The sequence below is a fragment of the Callorhinus ursinus genome, unplaced genomic scaffold (assembly GCF_003265705.2).
Source record: "Callorhinus ursinus isolate GAN/ISIS: 27379988/994484 unplaced genomic scaffold, GSC_fseal_2.0 scaffold4, whole genome shotgun sequence".
In the NCBI taxonomy this organism is placed as follows: Eukaryota; Metazoa; Chordata; class Mammalia; order Carnivora; family Otariidae; genus Callorhinus; species Callorhinus ursinus.
This window is the reverse complement of record NW_027397066.1, coordinates 139778215-139798133: the sequence shown is the minus strand read 5'-3', so window position 1 is coordinate 139798133 and position 19919 is coordinate 139778215. Positions and strand designations below refer to the sequence as shown.

At 42.4% G+C, this 19919-nt stretch overlaps 1 protein-coding gene across 4 annotated transcripts in view; it reads right to left on the bottom strand.

Moving 5' to 3' along the window:
• Window positions 1–17372, bottom strand: part of KLHL2 (kelch like family member 2) — a 97023-nt gene extending 79651 nt beyond the window's left edge. For 2 of the 4 annotated variants that reach the window (XM_025874414.2, XM_073892458.1), the window contains exons 1-2: window positions 17208–17372; window positions 4996–5121 (exon numbers count right to left, since the gene is read on the bottom strand). In XM_025874414.2, the coding sequence (XP_025730199.1) occupies window positions 4996–5121; window positions 17208–17233 (152 nt within the window). In that variant the 5' untranslated portion in view covers window positions 17234–17372. Of the gene's footprint in view, window positions 1–880; window positions 916–4995; window positions 5122–17207 lie in introns of those variants that run through there. The other 2 variants (XM_073892460.1, XM_073892459.1) reach the window with 2 other exon arrangements.
• Window positions 17373–19919: the final 2547 nt, after the last annotated feature.

The following is a 19919-nucleotide window of genomic DNA, read 5'->3' as shown; positions in this document are numbered from 1 at the left end:
ACTCCTTTAAGAGAGAGCTTCAGGCTTTTTTGTTTAAATTATCTTTTGAAACGTAAAAACTGCTATTATAACTGAACCAATAAATATTTATGACTTATATGTATAGGGGAGCATCTGAATTGCTTCATATGATTTATCCTTACTAAAAACTTTCAACTCCTAAATACAACTTAAGGATCAAAATAATCTTCCTTCTAAACAAGTAACAGGTTGGCCCCAACTAATAGTCACTGAAATTTTTAAAGCTCAAATACAGTCTTATCCCATGACCTACAAAACTGAAATTTTTCTGTTTAAAATTTATTGTGAAGGCAAAATGCTACCTCTTGACATTTCCTTTTTTTGGTCATCTCAAAAAGCCCACAGCGTAATGTTCTCAATAAAACATGTCTGAGATTTAGTCTGCTTGTCTCCTCCACAGACCCAATACAGTGTGTTGCACGTAATAAGCCCTCTGTAAAGATCTCTTGATTTGATTTTGAAAATGTTAGTGTTCTGAAAAACTCCTACCCCCACCAATTCATGCTAGGGAAACTGAAAAGAGCTGCATTTCCTGCCAGAGATGTGTTGCTAAAAAGACCCGTCCTTACACCACACGGCCAGGTTGCTCCTCCAACATCATTAATCTTACAATGCTGTTCCCCTTTCCAAAAACTTTCCCTGATTCCCACTGCCCACAGGACTAAGTCCAAATTCATCCCGCTATTTAAGCCTGCACAATTCTGTCCCTCTCCCGCTTCCTAGCCTTGTCTGCACAGACTCCCCAGCATGAACTCTTGATTCGCTTTATCCAACAGGTTCTGTTCATCCGCTCCCTCGCTCAGGCAGTTATCCAGGCTAGGAACTGCCTTTCCTCCCCTGTCCTTTGTATGAATCCTACCGCTCGCCATCAGGCCCAGCAGAAACCACTTCTGTGGGCCGCTGTAGATTTCTCCTGTGAAAATCCTCTTCGGCCCACGATCTTCCACCGCCTCATCCTCTTCTCTGGACATCTCCTGCAGCAATCCAGACGCTTGCTGGGAACGGGCCAAGTCTGATACTGTTTCTGGCTCCCACACAGCCTCTCGGGCAGGCAAGCTGATTTCAAAGGAGAACCAGCTGCTTACAAATACTTGTTGAATACACTGTTTAGAAGTGACTGCAGGGTTTTTAAACCAAGTAATTTTAAGTTATTCAAGCTCATATTGGGCTGGGACATGGAGCTATACCTGGGCTTCCTGTCTAAAAAACAGAACAAAATCAAAAATCAATCACTTCCATCAGCCGAAGGTTCATAAACACAGTCCCTACCATCCATCTGTTACCGTACCAGGTAGAGGTGAGGGCACAAGAGCAGAGTGGTAAGAACAAGGAAGATCTCCCTTCCCAGAAGTCAGGAAACCCACTCTCAGCTACCCCTTACTGGCAGCAGGAAGCTGATGCAATGGCAGGAAATAAGATTTCCAGCTGTAAGGAGTAGGCTCTTTAGAGATTTTTTTTTTTTAATTACTCAGTGGGCCGTAAGGGGTAAGAGAGAAGTGAATGACATTAAAAACAAACCAAAAAAAGGGTTCTGAGGAACCCCAAAGAGAGTTTATTTTTTAAAACACTACCTGCTAGTGACTTTATTAAAACAATCACATGGTCATAGAGCTGGCAGCCAAAACCCTCCCGCTATTCAAAGGTCATTCTTTGTCCTGAAAATCAGAATCAACTACCAGCCTGCTGACACATTAGCTCCTGAAATGGTGACACGAAGAACGAGGTACTATTTCACAGCCATACACCTCACACCCAAAATGGGACAAATAGGTACATGAAGGCTAGCGCTAAATAATCCCAGGACGAGGTGCAGGCAAGCAGGAAAAACAATCTCACAGGTTCAGAGAATGTCCAAGCAACAACAAACCTTACATTCCATCCTGTCCACTTCCCTCATTTCATAGCTAAGCCTCAAAGACGTAAAACAGCTGGCCCAAGGCCAAAGAGTTTGTCCCCAAACCTGGATCATCCACTTCAGGGGCAGGTGTCACCTGCCCTGACATGTAGTGAGTTATGCCTGAGTCAACAGAGAGCTACTCACACCAGTGGAAGGGCCACAGCTACTGCACCCCACAGGCGGGGGAGGAGATATGAACAGACCTAGAAAAAGTCAGTCTTTCTAGACTTTTCAAAGAAAAAGAAGAGCCATTAAAAATCTCAGTCTTAAGAAGACCAGCCTGTTTTTCTTACTTTTCTTACAGTTCTATTTACTAACCACTGCAGTTTACCTTCTCATAACGACTGTTACAATGGAATTAAAAAACTAAAACAGTACAGACAGACCTGCTAGATTATCCCACCTATATATTTGGCCAAAGCCTAAAATGAAAACACACTTATTAAAAATGCTGTCATTACACTATGTGTTAACTAGAATTTAAATAAAAATTTGGGAAAAAATAATTAGTAAAAATAAAAATAAAAAATAGGGACGCGGGGCACCTGGGTGGCTCAGTCGGTTGAGCAACTGCTTTCGGCTCAGGTCGTGATCCCAGGGTCCTGGGATCGAGCCCCGCATTGGGCTCCTTGCTCTGCGGGGAGCCTGCTTCTCCCTCTCCTCCCCACTTGTGCTGTCTCTCACTATCTCTGTCTCTCTCTCTCTCAAATAAATAAATAAAATCTAAAAAGAAAAAAAAATTAAAAAAAAAAATAGGGACGCCTGGGTGGCATAGTCAGTTAAGCATCAGACTCTTGGTTTTGGGTCAGGTCGTGATCTCAGGGTCCTGGGATGGGACTGCGTCTGTCTCTACACTTAGCTGGGAGTCTGCTTGTCCCTCTTCCTGCCCCTCTACTGCTCCCCACTCCCACTTGCGCGTGTGCGTGCGTGCACACTTTCTCTTTCAAATAAAATCTTTAAAAATAAATAAATAAAAATAAAAATGCTGTCAGAGCAGGACCAGGAAGCAAGTCAAATATGTAATAGTCAATTTAACTTTTTTGTCTCTCTCTAATCCACTTTCCACCTGGCAGCAAATATGTTCTTTTCAAAATGAAAATCTGATCATGTCACAACCCTGCCTGCTTAAAACTCTCCAATGGCTTCCACCCATTGACGACTCCTGATAAAGACCAAAATGTATATATAAAGACCCTAAGTATACTGGGCCTCACCTGCCCACTCAGGCTTCTTCCTTGTCATGAACCCCCTGGCCATCTGCACCCCAGCTGCCCCTCAGTTCCTCCAATGAGACCAGCTCCCTCCCACCACCAGACTTGGGCACTGCCATTTCCTGTGCCTGGAACCCTGTTCTCTAATCTCTCCCACCCTCATCCTGGCTTCATTTCTTTTACCTATATTTTGCTCTAGATCTCAGCACAATTATTTCTATCTTTCCAAGGAAGCCTTTCCTGACCACTGTAATCCACCTTCATAGCACCAGGCAGCCCTCCTTTGTAGCACTTACTGCCATTAAAATTTACAGTAAATTATGTGTGTAATTCTCTGATTAAGGCCTGCTTCCTGCATTCAACCATAAGCTACATGTCTGTTTTTCACCACTGTATCTCTAGCACCCAACAGATAAATATTTACTGAATCTTTAAGTAAAGAAGAAACAAATGATGGACCTAAAGCGTGGGCTTTTAGGAAGACATAGCACAGACAGATGGAAGGAAGTATGAGTTATTCCCTTCTTTGTAGTCCAAGCTTTTAAATATATATACTTTCACAGAGAGAACAATGGAGTAAAAAAAAAAATACATGTCTTTCACAAACAGCTAAGAAAACCAAGACTGTTACTACATACATTAGTCTTTTAATTAAGAAAAAAATTACTTGTGGCTCAATCAATTTGGGGGTAGGGGGCAGAGAAAAAGGGAGAGAATCTTAAGCAGGCTCCATACCCAGCATGGAACGGAGCTCGATCCCACAGCCCTGAGATCATAACCTGAGCTGAAATCAAGAGTCAAGACATTTACCAGACTGGGCCACTCCAGGCGCCTCTTGATCAACTTTTAAAGTCACTCCTTTCACATCAGTGACTCTCAAAATACTCTAGAATTACCTTAGCAATGGACATGTCACCAATCCTCAAAATTCCTACCACTACGACTACCACTACCACCAGAGTCACATTTTTCTCTGACAGTTTTCTTTTTTGTCTTTTTTTTAAGATTTTATTAATTTATTTGTGAGACAGAGCGCACAAAGTGGGAGAGTGAGAGGGAGAAGCAGACTCCCCGCTGAGCAGGGAGCCCGATGTGGGACTCGATCCCAGGACTCCAGGATCATGACCTGAGCTGAAGGTAGACGCTTAACCAACTGAGCCACCCAGGTATTCCTCTCTGACAGTCTTCTTTCCACGTTCTTTGTGGTAAGTTAGAAACCCTAGACCAGTGCAGTTCAGTAGAAATATGGGATATACATATATAAAATATATAAATGCAAGGTCAAAATCTTGTACTAATCACAAAAAAAGTGAAAATAATTTCAATAATATATTCTATTTAACCCAAAATATCCCACATATTATCATTTCAAAGTGTAATCAATATTCCTTAAAAAAATTTTAAGATTTTATTTATTTGAGACAGAGAGATACAGAGAGAGAGAGAGCATGAACAGGGGAGAGGCAGAGGGAGAGGGAGAAGCAGGCTCTCCGCTGAGCCAGGAACCAGACATGGGGCTCGATCCCAGGACCCTGGGATTATGACCTGAGCCACCCAGGTGCCCCAAAAACTTATTAATAAAACATTTTACATTCTTTTTTGTATTAAATCTTAGAGATCCATTATATATTTTCCACTTACAGAACATCTCGATTCAGACTAGCCACATGTGGCTAGTGGCTACCATATCAGACAAAGTAGTGTTATACTATTCATGCTTCTGATAAAAAACCTGCAGAAAAAGCTTTTAATGTTCTCTGTATCACACAAAGCAACAATGAGGCATGAAGATTGTATATTCAGTATAAACAACTGAAAAATAAAGGGAAGAGACCCATGGTTACACATATATTAATGTAACAATACCTTCTTAATTCATTCATGACTTTAAAAGCTTTCTTCATATGCCAAGGATTCACTGTCACTGGGCAGTGTTTTTCAGTATTATCATCTTTTGAATCGAGAGGCTTCTGATGACCCTGCTTTGTGCATCTGTGCATAAAAGAAAAGAACAAAAAAAAACAGAAAAGACTTTATTATAGATAATTTAGTTCAGGTTTATCAGGCTACAAGAGATACAATGAATCTCCCAAACTCATTTAGAGGAAGTCTCACGGTATATCCCAATGTAAGATTAAGACACAGTTTAGAACATTTTCTGATGGTCACTATGATTTTAACAAAAAAAAGTAGGTAATCACCTCCACGGTGTTAAAGCTCTGTCAAAGATGAGCACAGAAAATTCAGTAAAAGTGGTTCGGCAGACAACTCAAAATAAAGATGATGAGAAATGATCCCCTGTGTTGGAAATTAACCTGCTTTTAACAATCTGTTGTAGTCACATATTATTTACAAACATTACGAGACAGGAACAGGATCGTATTTTACACAAACTTCAAAAACCCAGAATCTGATTTGAATTTTGCTTTCCACCTGCCAGGTTATTTACCCCACATATTTCAGACCTACTCTTGTAACGAGATTAATCATGTTCGCTAGAGTTTATTGAGTATTTGCTATACAGCAGCCACAGTGCTAAGTCATTTACCTGCATTATTTGCTTAATCTTCACAACAACTCTGTGAACTCATTACTGTTATTATCCCCATTTAACAGCTGAAAAGATGAAGGCAAAAAAAAAAATCATTTGGGTAACTAAATAGTAGAGCTGGGTGAGACTGAAGCCAGTCTGACTCTTCGAGCTCATTCTTTTCACTCATGTTCAATACCATTTCCTACTTTAAGCAATGATACTTAACTTTATATTTAAACGTAATTTTTAAGAGCATGGCGTATAAATTATTCTTTTGAGACTTGGGGGCAAAAAAAATTAACAAATAAAATCAAGGTACCACGGCAGGGAGGGGGGATTAACTGCTAATGGACACAAGGGAACTTTCTGGGGAGATGGCTGAACAACTCCAGAAACGTACTAAAAATCACTGAATTGTACAATTATAATAGTTGAATTTTATGGCATGTAAATTATGCCTCAATAAAGCTATTAAATAAAAAAATCAGGATACCCAAATTAAGCCTAAAAATCATACTTGTGTATATGTATCACACAAAGAACAGGGAAACATCATCATCTATTGCCGCATTTCTCTTCACATCTCTTCCTTTTCTGACCCATTTTGAAAGGATCGTTCATTTTTAAAACATTCTCTCTCACAAATTCATTAAGCACATATTATCTGAGTGCCAACTAGGTACTAAGCACATAGTTGGCCCTTGGAATACATGTGAACAATAAACAAAAAAAGACTCCTATCCTCACAGAGCTTGGAGTCCAGCAGAGGAGAGAGGAGAGAGGGAAGAGACAATACACAGAACAAGCCAGTGAAGTAGGAAGCGTATTAGAAAATAAGAGCGATGGATGGAAGAAAAAAGGCAGGGTAAAGAGAAGCAAGAGTACGGAGTGATGCAACTTGCACCAGTCAGTACGGTCATCAGGTCATCAATAGCCCAACTGAGAAGTGAGATTTGAACCAGGACCAGGAGGTGAGAGAATGTCCAGAAGGATGAAGAGCTAGAGCAAAGGCCTGTATGAGCCTCGTGTATTCCAGGACTGTGAGACCAGGGCTGGCGCAGGGGAGCAGAGGGGAATGCAGACCGTGAAGGGCTGTAAGATGCTGGAAGACTTTTATCCCGAAGGCAATAGGGAGGCCCTGCAGAAGAGTGACACAATCCAACTTACGTTTTCAAAGGATCACTTTGGCTGCTGGTTGAGAACAGTCAACGTGGGCAAAGATGAAGGAGGGTTAACTATTTAGGAAAGTAATGCAGTAGGGGGTAACAGGGGCTCCAAGCACGGCAGCAGCAGTGGAGGTCGGAGCAGTGATGAGAAGCGACGGGGCTCTGGGTATATTTTAAAGGTAGTGCCAACAAGATTTGTTGACAGAATGCATGTGGCACGTCAAAGAAAATCGGAACGATTCCAGTGCTTTTGGTCTGAGCAACTGGAAGGATAGAGTCTCTATTAATTGAGATGGGGAGGCTGCAGGTGGAACCAGTTTGGGGATAGGAAGATCAAGGGCTTCGTCTTCGTACGTGTTGCTTTTAAGACATCAGACGTCCAAGTGAAGATATCAAATTGGCATATCAGAGTCTAGAGCTGGAGAGAAAATTTTAGCTGGACAGAAATGTGGAGATCACTGATTCCATAGAAGGTACATGAAGCAGTGAAACCCAGGCACTCAAACATTAATGTAACCTCCATAATCAACCATAGATGCTATCCTTGCTCGTTCCTCGGAGCCCCAGGAATCAATATGAGTTGAGGCATCTGATTCTTCCAGGGTTTGCATACTAGATGTGGATATAAGTCCTGTTTCCCCATCCCTTGAGAGTTTTTAAAGGGGCCTTACAAATAAATTAGTACAAGATACTGCCTCCAGTGGGTGAGCCCCCAGCTGGAGTGGGAGAATAAGATGGTGCACTCCACTACCCGTGGCCTGTGTGTGTGTGTGTGTGTGTGGAAAGAGGGACGAGTTACACCTGGCCTGAGAAAAAGAGCTAGTAAGTCTAGGAACCAAAGATGAAAGAACATTCAGATCTGGCAGAGGAGACTGGGAAACATTTTAGAGTATAAGACATATTCTCATAATGCTACTTCCCACCATCCTTTCATAAAGAAAATAGTAGGAAAAATGAAATTATGTAGATATATGTAACCTAGGCAACCTTTCTGACCACATAACACTTACTGTCCACATGTATAGGAAGTTAAGATTTACATCTGCTTCTAGTTTAATAACTTAAGAGTTTACAACAAAGGGGAAATACAATATTGAGGATTGGCAAAACTATCACAGGCTTTTCAATGCTCAGAATGGAAGCAAAAGCAGATCAGGCCTAGAAAGAATATTATATAAGAGTCAAGAGTGTTTATATTTGCTTAAGAAATTATTAATTAAAGCTTCCTGCATTAGAGAATTAACTTTAAGACAGCTACCATACAATAATCAATATCTATATTGGGGCATTCTTAAAGCTATTTTCAGCTCCTGCTTTTCCTGATGTACTCCAAAAACTCTACAAAGAGAAGACTTTATTCAAAGGCTTAAAGGAATAAGTAAGAAATAACACTGAATTTTTTTTAAGTGTTCTCTGTACTGAGAGCTACTTAGAAATACAGCACCCTGCTGCACAGGGCTACATTTTCAACACTAAAGTCCTTTCCATAATTTTCCACTTCCTATGTGGTTTTGTGTTAGTCTCTCATTCAGAAGCAGAACTGAGTAACAAAATGACACATCATGCCTAAAACTACAGATTTAGAAAATGAACATACACTAGGAAGCAGGTAAGTGGGAGGTGAAGGTTTATTCTTTAAGTTATACCAGTGTAGTTATACCTTCTCCCTGCTTCCCTTCTAAAGCAGGGAGTTAGCCTTTTCCAGAGAAGCTTCTTATTCTGAGAACTGTCTTCTTTAAATTATCCGGAGATACTTTTTCAAGGTTCTTTCATTTTTAAATCTTTCCCCAACTCTATACTCTGTAACCAGTCTTAAAATTGTCCAACAGCCTATTGTTATCAAAACATACCCTAAGGTAGAGGTTTCCAAGGGTTTGGATCCCAATACATGGCTACACCTTATAAGAGGTAATTCTGAAGCCTTCCTCAGTGACTGACTCTTCTGTAAATTTCCAGCTGCAGGCAGAGTTGGCTTCTCAGACAAGGTAACTAGGTAACTCTAACTCTGCCCCAAAACACACTACTGGCAGTAAATGAATTCTCAGAGAAGAAGAAAATAAAGACTCTAATAGGGCTGTCTCCCTCAAAGAGTCAAGATCCATAACCAAGTGGAGGTTGGTTCTGAGGCCATCTTAGAAATGAGGTATAGTTTCTTCAGATATAGAGTATTTGCTCTGGAATAGTGATTCCCATTGGTGGGGGACAGGACCAGCATGATCCAAGCAATTTTTTCAAACTGCATACAACAACCCATTTTCACATGAAGATTCAGGCAAGCCCCTTTTATAGGACTAGGTATATCAGAATGACAGCATCTCCAGGAGTAGGGGTGAAAGGCAGCTCTGTATAATTTAAAATTAAAAAAAAAAAAAGGTGATTTAATATGTCCCACCCACTTACCTCCCACCCTGGGACAATCAACTCAGATTGAGAACAAACACTTTAGAAAATATGGGTTGTTCATGTTTTTAGGGTTTTCTGGTAGAAGCAATGCTATAATTCATGTGAATGATGCAGCTGCAAAATTTAACAGGGCACCAGACATTTTCACATTCAGGACACAAATACTTAGCCTCTGTATGGCCACCATCTCTGCTCTCCCCTCTGCCTGTTCACCTCAAAAGCTGCAAGACTCCCTTGCTTGCAATGAGTCACCCACCATTACTCACAAACTTCTGCCAAGTTCACGTCACCAGCTGTTGTTTTCAAAGTCAACATCCATCCTGTACTGCTCTGAAGTTTCTCCATTACCTTATAACATCTCTCCTACTTCCTCTGCTGTCTTCCTAGCTAAACTTGCATTCAGAAGCTGATCATCATACTAACATTGCTCCCATTCACAAAACCAAGATATCAGAAGTAGAGATTCAACCATAACTAATATTTTAACTAGTATTTGTTACATCACTCTACAGTTTCCCAACAAAATACTCTCAGAGCCTTCATCTCACCCAAATAACCACTACAGTATTTAGAGGCTGTAAAAATAGAGGGCTTTCTCCACTGGAAACATGTTTTGGTTTGTGGCAGAGTTGTGGTTTCAGTTTTTGCAATTAGTTAAAGACAAAGAGACCTTCTCTGCAGATTCCCTTCAAGTGTTTGGAATTTAAACATTTATTAGTACAGAGCCAGCAGACTAACTAGAATTTACAAACATACAGTCATATTACCAAGTAAATGTCCCTTAAAAAAAAATGTTAACACCTGCCCTACTGACATGTAAGAATTTGGATTATACCTTCAGTATGAAGACCTTTAGGAACTGAATAGGAAGCATCTGTGAGACAAACCCAAAAAAGAAAAAAAACCCTGCCATCTAGTCAAAGAACATACATCATAATATTGCCATTGAAATCTTGCCATTTGCAACGACATGGATGAACCTAAAGAGTATTATGGTAAGTGAAAAAGGTCAAAGACAAATACCTCTTACAAATTTCACTTACCATGTGGAATCTAAACAAACAACAACAAAAGAGACACAGACTCATACATATAGAGAACAACCTAGTAGTTGCTAGAGAGGAGAAGGTTTGGGGGGGTGGGCAAAACAGGTGAAGGGGATTAGGAGGTACAAACTTCCAGTTATAAAATAAGTCACGATGATGAGAAGTACAGCCTAGGGAATACAGTCAACAATATCGTAGTAACTTTGCATGGTGACAGAATAAAAGGTAATATCCCTGAATACATCAGTATAGTACATATATTGCCAAAAGTTATGTTTCAGATTTCTCTGAGCTGGAAAAGCTGGAAAGGCCCAATTTTACTGAAATGGATTAGCAAAGAAAGCAGAACACTGAACCTACTGGAGGACGAAGGGAGAGATCACATACGTCCCCTCTTCTCCCCCTAGAATTTAGTTGTGTGGTTTTATGTTCAGAGTGTGGGGAAGCAGTGGCAGGAGGAGGTGGTTGGGATGTCTGAAGTGGAGATGTTGATGGAAGCCGGAATATAATTGTTCTCTGATAGTAGAACAATAGAGCTGTAAAAAGCTCTGCTTCAGTTCAACCCAGCTCTCTCTCCCTCTTTCCCTCCCACCTACATGACAAACAGAGCACAATCAGGCACTTTTTGTCCCTGGCAGTGACTATTACCAGGAAAGGGACCAGGGTAAAAGTATGTCTTATGCAAGATCAATCTTATTTTAAAGAATACGTTATAAACGGTTAACAAAACACTATCAGAGTGGGATATTTATGACGTGCTAAAATCGGGAGGAGGAGGTTGATGATCCATTTCAAACACTTCCATGTCTTTTATCAACTCATATTTCTGGACTTTCTTTCACCACTTCTCCTAGGATTACCAGCACTTGGCTAGTAAGAGAGGGCTGCAATTTGATTTGACAATTCAGTTGACTAGGCTACATTTTCCAGCACTTGAATGAAAAGGCACTAGAAGAGGACCAGAATCTGCTGGAAGACCTGAACTGTCGTTCTGCCTATGCCAAATACTGACCAAGTGACCTTGGGTACAGTCACTTGCGCCTCTCTGGGCTTCAGACTGTTTACTTATAATATAAGGTTTTGTTACTCCACAAATATGTCTAATATGAAATGCAACAGGAAAGTCAAAGATAATAACACCTCACCTACTTGCCTCAGGGAGCTGTACAAGCACTAAATACTGTATGAAAGTAAATACAGAGTTAAGAAGAAAAATGTTGAGGTTAGAAGCTAACCTGAATATAGAGATAGATTTTTATGGACTTTACTGGCCTTCCTCATTTTTAATTGCAACATTTGATCAAAAGTTATTAGCAATAGTCCAGACAACCACCACTGTTAATAAATCAAGTAGGTAAGTACTGCCTACATGCCGATTGCACGCCCTAACATTAAGCAGAGTGAGGGATACACAGGAGGCTGGACGCAGGAAACTTCTCCACTTAGCATCTAACTGGGGAGGCGCATCTGAAACCACTAGGGAATGGCACAAGTCAGGACACAAGTGCAAGATGATGGGTTACTGATACTGTAGGATTGCAAAGAGTAGCTGGAACAAATTGGGGTAAACAGGGAAGACTGTGTGAAGGAAGACAGGGTTCCACATGGGCCTTGGAAGAATTCCAAGTTGTTTTAACTGGGGACGGGATAGGAAAAGGCTGGAGACTCCTGCCTTGTGATAAGGCAGAGATGACTTTTAAGAGGTCAAAAGCAAATAATAATTTTGAACATAATATAAGATTAGGCCAAAATGAGAGAGGGTTCTGATCATCTGGTTGAGATAACTGGTTTGGTAAGTCATTGATGTGACTCTAAGATGTTGAGGTCAAAATAGTAAGTGGACTAAAAGGTGAGGAAAGAACACATGGAGGTTAATAGGAGAAAAGGTAGGAGGAAAAAAATGCAGGTATCAAGGGATAAAATCTGTGCATCAGAATGGTAGTGGTCAGAATGGATGCTTGAAACCAGGACTCTACAGTTCCTGGAAGCTGATAAGATGTGGAAGACGATGAGAGAGAGAGAAATGAGAGACCATTCCAAGGCTTTGGGTATCGGGGACAAGAAGAATGATTATTGCACTGAACAACTGCAGGTGTTATAAAGGGAAGTCAGTTTGAGAACTCAGTTTTAGGCATGTTGAATCTGAGACATAAGAGTAGACGTTCTGTAAGAAGCTGAAAATTCAAGGCCGAAGCACCAATCTCGAGCCCAGGCTTAAGATATAGATGGAGCCACAACTTAGTGATTAATAGTTGATTAAAAAGAACTGGCCAAGACCTGCATTTGGGAGGAACTGCCACTGCCAACAAACAGTAACAGAAGAGAAGCCATGTAAAACCGGAAAAAAGTGATCGAGTCCCAACTTCTCCTCTACTTGATAACCTATGAAAAGTAACTTACCATCTGAAAAAAAGACAATAGAGACCTTAAGGGTGTTGACAAGATTAAATGAAATAAAGTAAATCACATTTAGCAACCTAAAAACTACAGGAGGAAACCAAGAAAAAGTAGTGTCATGGAAAGCAAGAGCTTATTTTTAAAGCAGGATCAGTGAAAAGAACTGGTCAAAAAAATACTTCAGCAAAGGCCAATAGTCTGAAATGTAAAACAGTAAAGTACTTAACACACAAAATATACTGACCCATGCACTACAGTAATTGTATTATATATTTGTTCACTATCAGTTTCAACCTCGAGGAAAAGGACTTTGTTTTCTGAGATATCCCCAAAGCCTCGTCATAGTAAGCACCCAATAAATATGAATGAAAAACCTGAACTCCCTTATTATAAACAGTAAATACATTTGGAATTTGGAAGAATTCTATAGAAGAACATCTGAAAAGCAATTTTCATTCTCTGTATCACCTTGAAAGAATTTTCCATCTGATCTTAAGAAGTTCAATTGTTTTCATAAACATTCCTGATGCAGTTCCATAACGGCCACAGGTGAGTAAATTTACAGTAATGTTCATGAAAGCACACTTACTAATATTTATTGAATGTCTACTGTGCGCATTAGGAAATATAGATCAGAAACAAGGTTTGGGGCTATTTAGTGGGATGGGGATGAGCGATTTCCCAACATCAGAAAATTTAGACCACTGCAGAAATGTTACCTATTTCCAGAATCCACTTCTCAAGTTCCCAAATACACCTCAGAATTTTCCTTATATACCACTTCCTTCAACACACATTGATCCATGTCTTCTCTCAACATTACCTTGTCAGCCATTATTGCTCCTAAATATTTTAAACATCTTTGTCACTGAGGAGATTCACCTATGATCTGACAGATGCCCAATTTACATTCATGTCTAGTTAAACAAAAACAAGAATACCTTTCAATGTGCTATAAAAGACAAACCAATGAATATTGGGGTAACCTCTGTCAAGGTTCCAAATTCACAGTAATTGAATCTAAAAAGTAGAAAACCTTTAAGGTCATCTGGTCCAGTGGATCACAAATGTCAGGCTTCAGGGAACTTTTTACTGGTCTGTGACAAAATAAGGAAAATGTAGTAAGTTTTCATAAAACTAAATTAATTCAATTTAAGGACTATCCTTTAGTCTGAGATAATGTCCTTCTTTGTATTTGGAAAGGGACACTAAAATGTCCTTTCTCTTACCAAAAGATGGTGAGAGTTGATAATTATTTTATCGATTTTTTTTCTGCTAGGCAAAACAAAAAACTTAGCAATTCTGTGTTGGACCTCAGTTTTTTCTTTTAACTTCACAGGTCAGTGAAATCCAAAATTCTGAAAACCTCTGTTCTAATTCAACCCATCTTCTGCTGTCTAAATCCCTTAGAACATGGTCAACAAGAGGTTTGTCTGCCTACACTTGAACAACTCCAATGCCAAGATACGGCAGTGATGTGGAAACACTGGTCCAGGATATGGTTGTATCTGAGGCACGTTTGCTTAGTTTTGTGAAGGAAAAACAAAAACATAAGGCTTGGAAGGAGAAAGCCAACTTGTGAAAGAGGAGCCAGTAAGAAAATGAGGGCTAAGAAACTGTTCAGTGAGGGGTGGTCAAAGGAACGCACTCCATCCTATACCCCGGTCTTCCCTCAACTTAATAATTATGAAAATCCTTTGCAAAAATAACTATAAAAGATAGAATCTGTGAAACGTTCCTAAGGTCAAGGCTGCACATCTCAGTTTACCACCTGAATTTCCTTTACTACCCTACATCTAGTTTTTAGTCACACACCTTCAGGTTCGGTCAGAGGCAAATGTCCCATCATCTTCCTATCACCCAGATTCCAAAATGCAGGAGAATCTAAATGCCACATATAGGATGCAAAAAACAATAAGCAGAGATATGACGCCCAATGACAACATGAAAATCAAAAAGGATGAGGAGAACTTGGAGGCAAAGAGTGGAAAGAGTACAAGAGATCAAAACCTAATTTCAACAAGCCTATCCCAAAGGAATTAGGGAACCTCTACCCCTCCAAGACAATATGCTAACAGGCCAAAGGGCAGCAAGGTGGGATTTGAAAACAACGTGAAACTGGCTGTTAGAAAAGAAGCAGGAGTATAAGCTCCTACACAGTGCCAGGCAGAGACAGGCATTCAAATATTTGCAGAATTAATGAATTAACAAACAGACATTTGCCCAAAGAGGATCTGAATCCCTGCTTCCAACCACATCACATCACCCAAGGCATATTAAGCCCACATCAAACATCTTGCCTTGCCTTAAAGCTCAGGCTAAAAATCTAACCTTATGAAAGGCTGAGCCCTCCCAATAACTTCCACTGCCTCCATCCACCAAGCTCTAGCCAGTGAGGCCCAATAAAGCTCCTTCCCAAAAAGATACTGCCTTGCAATTCTCAAACACAGCACCCCTGATTTAGTGTGTAAGGGAAAAGTAAGCTAATGGAAGTGAAGGCAAACAGGCCAAGGGGTCAGAAGGAAAACTATTTCTGATTCTAACAAACTCTGACCTGAGGGTTAATCCTACATAGACCAGATGAAAATAAACCCTATTTACATTTATTATTAAATGAACGTGAACAATGAATAAGTCTCACCAACTTTAGCCACCCATGATTAAAAGAAGTTTTAACAGTTCTTTCATTCCTGCTGGTATTCCTAGCTTTCCATTACATCTCAGCCTGCCATTGTTCCAGCATTACTGATGGAGTCTCAATACCAAAGAATTGTGCTAGATACCAAAATTATGATTAATTGATCTGTCCTAAATTTTGTTTATCAATATTTGCATGCACACATATTTCACTTTCAATTATGTCTATTTAAATCATTTTCTGTGCCTCTACTCCCTCCCTCCAGAGCCTGCTTATTGTCCACACCCTTTTTTCACCTGCATTTCTGAGAGCCCCTGTTCTTTCCCGTAGTTTCCTCTGCTCCAAAAGTAAAATGGGACTGCAGAAAACAGATATAAAGGGGGCAGATTTACTACAGATAACATGCCTACATGGTATATTCTATATATTATGTGCTGTCTATATACAGATAACATTTCCTGCCTTAATTGACTCTAAGCCTGGACAGAACCCATGTGCTGGTGCTGTATTCACGCTACTGATGCTAACAATCCACCACCATGTTTCCTAGGGGTTCAGGAGCTTTCCCAAAGCTGCTGAAGAACATGACCAGAAAACGAAGCCCTCAAAACCACAGTGATCAGGAAGCAACTGAGCCCCTGCTTCTACCAGCTCAGGAGGGTCAATTCATCAATCTTACTCCTTAGATCCCCATGACCTGTTCCACTCAAGCTAAAAATTCTGTAAGGCACTTTTAGAAATTGTAGTTCTAGGACCCTATTAGCTCTCCTAAAAGGACTCAACATCAAAAAATTATTCAGCCCAAGCCAAATATCCATATTTTGGCTGGAATATATCCAGCCACATATCCACAAGAGGCTGGTGCGGTACAACTGCCATGGAGTGAAACTGGCCAAATCTAAGTGAAAAACGATAAGACTCTATGAATAAGATCTCATGAAAAGGTACACCGTTCTCAGAATGAGGTTTGCTTCGGTTTGAAGTCAGATTCAAAGGGCTCTTGTTCCTTCACAAAGGTTAACCTAAGGAAGGCAAACCAAAATTGAAATTTTCAAAACTCCTGGGGATTTATAGTCCACTTTTACTAAATACTTTCAAAAAATAATATTGTACAGAATAATGCAAATCTTCGATATCTTCCACAATAATTGTTCGACTGTTATTATTTCTGGGAAGTAGTTTCGTTGCAGGTATCTTGAATGTATCTAGCTACCAAGGAAAAAGACACCTGTGCCTACTAATTTGCCCAGGGTACCAAGGAAACAGAAGATGCTCTGGTTTCTGGATACAATTTTCTGCAGTGCCAGGTAAAAGAGGTCACATGCCCTGAAGAGCCGTGGCTCATTTAGAGTGATGTCAAAGCTCCTCACATATTAATTTTGCTAGAAATCTAGAGAAGCAAGCAACCTAAGATCAATTCATTTAGACACCGGTGTCTGGTACTTTCCAGTTTCCTTTTTTTCAACGGACTCCCGTGCAGCACATCTCCATCCCTCAGAAAGGGGTTGGCAAGCTGGGCACTAGCAGCCCATGCATTCCAGTGAGGCGTACACAGGACGGGCAGAGTCCCCAAGCCCAGCCCCATCCCGAATCTTCTATTCGCCTGGACCGGGGAGACCCTTCCCTGGAAATCCTGGACAGGGTTTTAAGTCCCTGCCTGGCCAGGCTGAGTTTCCGACGGCGTCCGCCTCAGGACTGCGGGAACCGCGCCTCGTCACGCCCCGCACCTCCCACCTCCCGCCGCCCCCCGGCGTCCGCTCCCCGGCGGCTCCCGGCGGTTTCCGCCGGCGGGCAGCCGGCGGCCGTCCCCGAGCAGCACCCGCGGCCGGCGACACGCGCCGCAGCGGCGCGCTTATCTGCAGCAGCACAGCCCGCCCGCTCGCCGGCTCACTCACGCGGGAGGTAGCGGCGGCGTCTCCATTGTGGCTCCTCTGGGGCTTCAGAACGCAGGCACCGACCGCCGCCGCCAGCACCATTCCAGCCGCGGACGCCGGCACTGCCCGCCCGCCGAGCCGCGTTCCATCCGCCCCAGAGGGGGCGCCGCGCTCGCCTCACCGCGCGCCACCACCTGCGGCGGCGGCCCCCGCGGCCATGGCCCGCTCGGCCGGGCGCGCTCCGTCTGCCTGCGCGGCTCCCGCGCTCGCCGGAGTGCGGGGTGGTGGCGGCGGCGGCGGCGGCGGCGGCGGGACCGGCGGGCGCGCGGGCTCGGCCACTTCCGGGTTCGGCCCCGGCCGCGCCGACGCCGTGACGGGACGGCGATGCGGCCTCCCGCGGCGGCCGAGGACCCCTCCCTCGGCGCCTCCCCTTTCTCCTGCTCCCGCTGTTGCTGCTGCTGAGGGTGCTGCCGCTGTGGAGGGTGCTGCTACTGCTGCTGCCGTTGCTGCTGCTAGTGGTGGAGGCGGGCGGGCGCCAGCCGGGAGCGGGGCGGGCGTGCCCAGACGCGAGCCCGCGGGGCGGGACGGGGGCGGCGGCCGCCCGCAGCTGGGGCTGTGGGTCACCCGGGCGGGGGGAGCTAGGAAATGGGAGGGGGTGTTGTCTCTGCGGGGAAAGGGAACCCAAAACACAGCATATCGGCGCTCGCTATTCACTTACTGCTCTGCTTCGCGGGCGGGTTCACATCGTTCTCTTTTGATTTGAGCCTGTGCCCAGGCAGATGGGAAGGGTAGGCATTAACCAACCACTTCCTTCACAAATGGTGAAACTGAGGCAAGAAGAAATGAATTTGCCTGTCCAGTGTCCCAAGCAAGGACCTGGGCCCCCCTTCTCAGTGTATGATCCATTCGTTGGACAAGTGAAGTGAGCACGTACTAGACAAGGTTTTGGTACAGGATACGATAAGAGAGCAAAGCCATCATGGAGCTGTCAATCTAGACGGGCTAAGAAACAAACGAAGGATGCGTGCTGTGAAGAAAATCAGAGTGAGGAAATGGGATGCTATTTTAGGAGTAACCAGAGAAGGCCCCTCAAATGATATCATTTAAACAGAGATGGAATAAAATGAATCTTGAGGAAAGCAAAGAGTGCTCAGGGCAAGGGAAGAGTAAGGCAGAGACTCCGATGCAAAATCTTGCCTGGCTTGTTGAGGAACAGGAAGGAGAACAATGTAGCAGGTGATAGTCCAAATATGCCCGCTGGACACCAGTAGCATCTGGCAGTTGGTTAGAAATGCGAATTCAGGAGGCCCACTTCAGATCTACTGAACCACAAACTCTGGGGGTGGAGCCTAGGAGTCTGTCCTGTAACAAGGCTTCCAGCCGATGCTGATGGCGCGCTAAGGTTTGAGAACCTCTGCTGTAGCTGAAGCAGAGTGAGGACAGGAGACAGTCCGAGGAGGTGTTGTGTGGGGAGTACTGACAGGTCACAAAGGCCTTGTAGGCCATCATAAAAGATTTGGCTTTTACCAAGAAGAGACACAACTGTAAAGTTGTGAGCAGATTAATCTGATAATTAAAAGGACGCCTTTGCTGGTATTTGTTTTAAAATACTCCACCAAAAAAAAGAGGGGGGTAGGGAATAGAAGCAAAAAGATGGACAAAATGCTAATTTTTGATGCTGAGTGATGGGTGCATGAGGATGGTCATCATTTATGTGTATGTGTATGTTTTTAAAGGCCCATAATAAAAGTTATTTTTTTCAAAAGATGACTTGTTGCTGTATGAGTGGTATATGCGGAGAAGTAAGAGAGCAAACAAGGAGATTAGCCTAGCTGGAATGAAAAATAAGGATGGCCTAGACTAAAGTCAGAGTGATGGAGAGAAGTGGTCGGATTCTGATTCTATTTAGAAGATAAAGCACACGGGAATTGCTGATAGGTTCGACATGAGGATAGGAAAAAGATAGAGGCAAAGATAATCCCCAGCGTTTTGATCTAGGCTCTTGGGAGAATTGACTTGACATTTACTGAGATTGGGGAGATAGAACAAAACAGATTTGGTCAGGGGAGGGAAACATTTGTAAACTCTGATTTAGACATGGTTAAGTTTGAGGTGTCTATTAAACATCCATGTGAAGATAGGTGTAGACAACTAAATAAATATATCTGAAGTGGACATAACTGTGGAGTTGGTCAGCATACAGATGTTATTTAAAGTCACGGAGCTGGAAACCAGAGAGGGAGACAAACCATAAGAGACTCTTAATCTCAGGAAACAAACTGAGGGTTGCTGCAGTGGTGGGGGGTGGGAGGGATGGAGTGGCTGGGTGATAGACATTGGGGAGGGTATGTGCTATGGTGAGCGCTGTGAATTGTGTAAGACTGTTGAATCACAGATCTGTACTTCTGAAACAAATAATGCAACATATGTTAAGAAAAATAAATAATTTTAAAAAAATAAAATAAAGTCACGGAACTGGCTGAGATCAACTACATAATGTAGCTATGGAAGAGGACAGAGAAACGAGCCCTGGGGCACTCCAACATTAAGATATTAAGATGAAGAGAATTCAGGAAAGGAGACAAAGAAGGAGCAGTGGGTGGGGGAGGAGGAGGACCAGAAATGTCTTGGTGGCCTACTGAAGTGTTCCAGAAAAGGGCAATATTTTAATATGCCTTAGAATGGGCTAACCTTGATCTACCATGAATAGGACATACATCATAAGTTACTGAT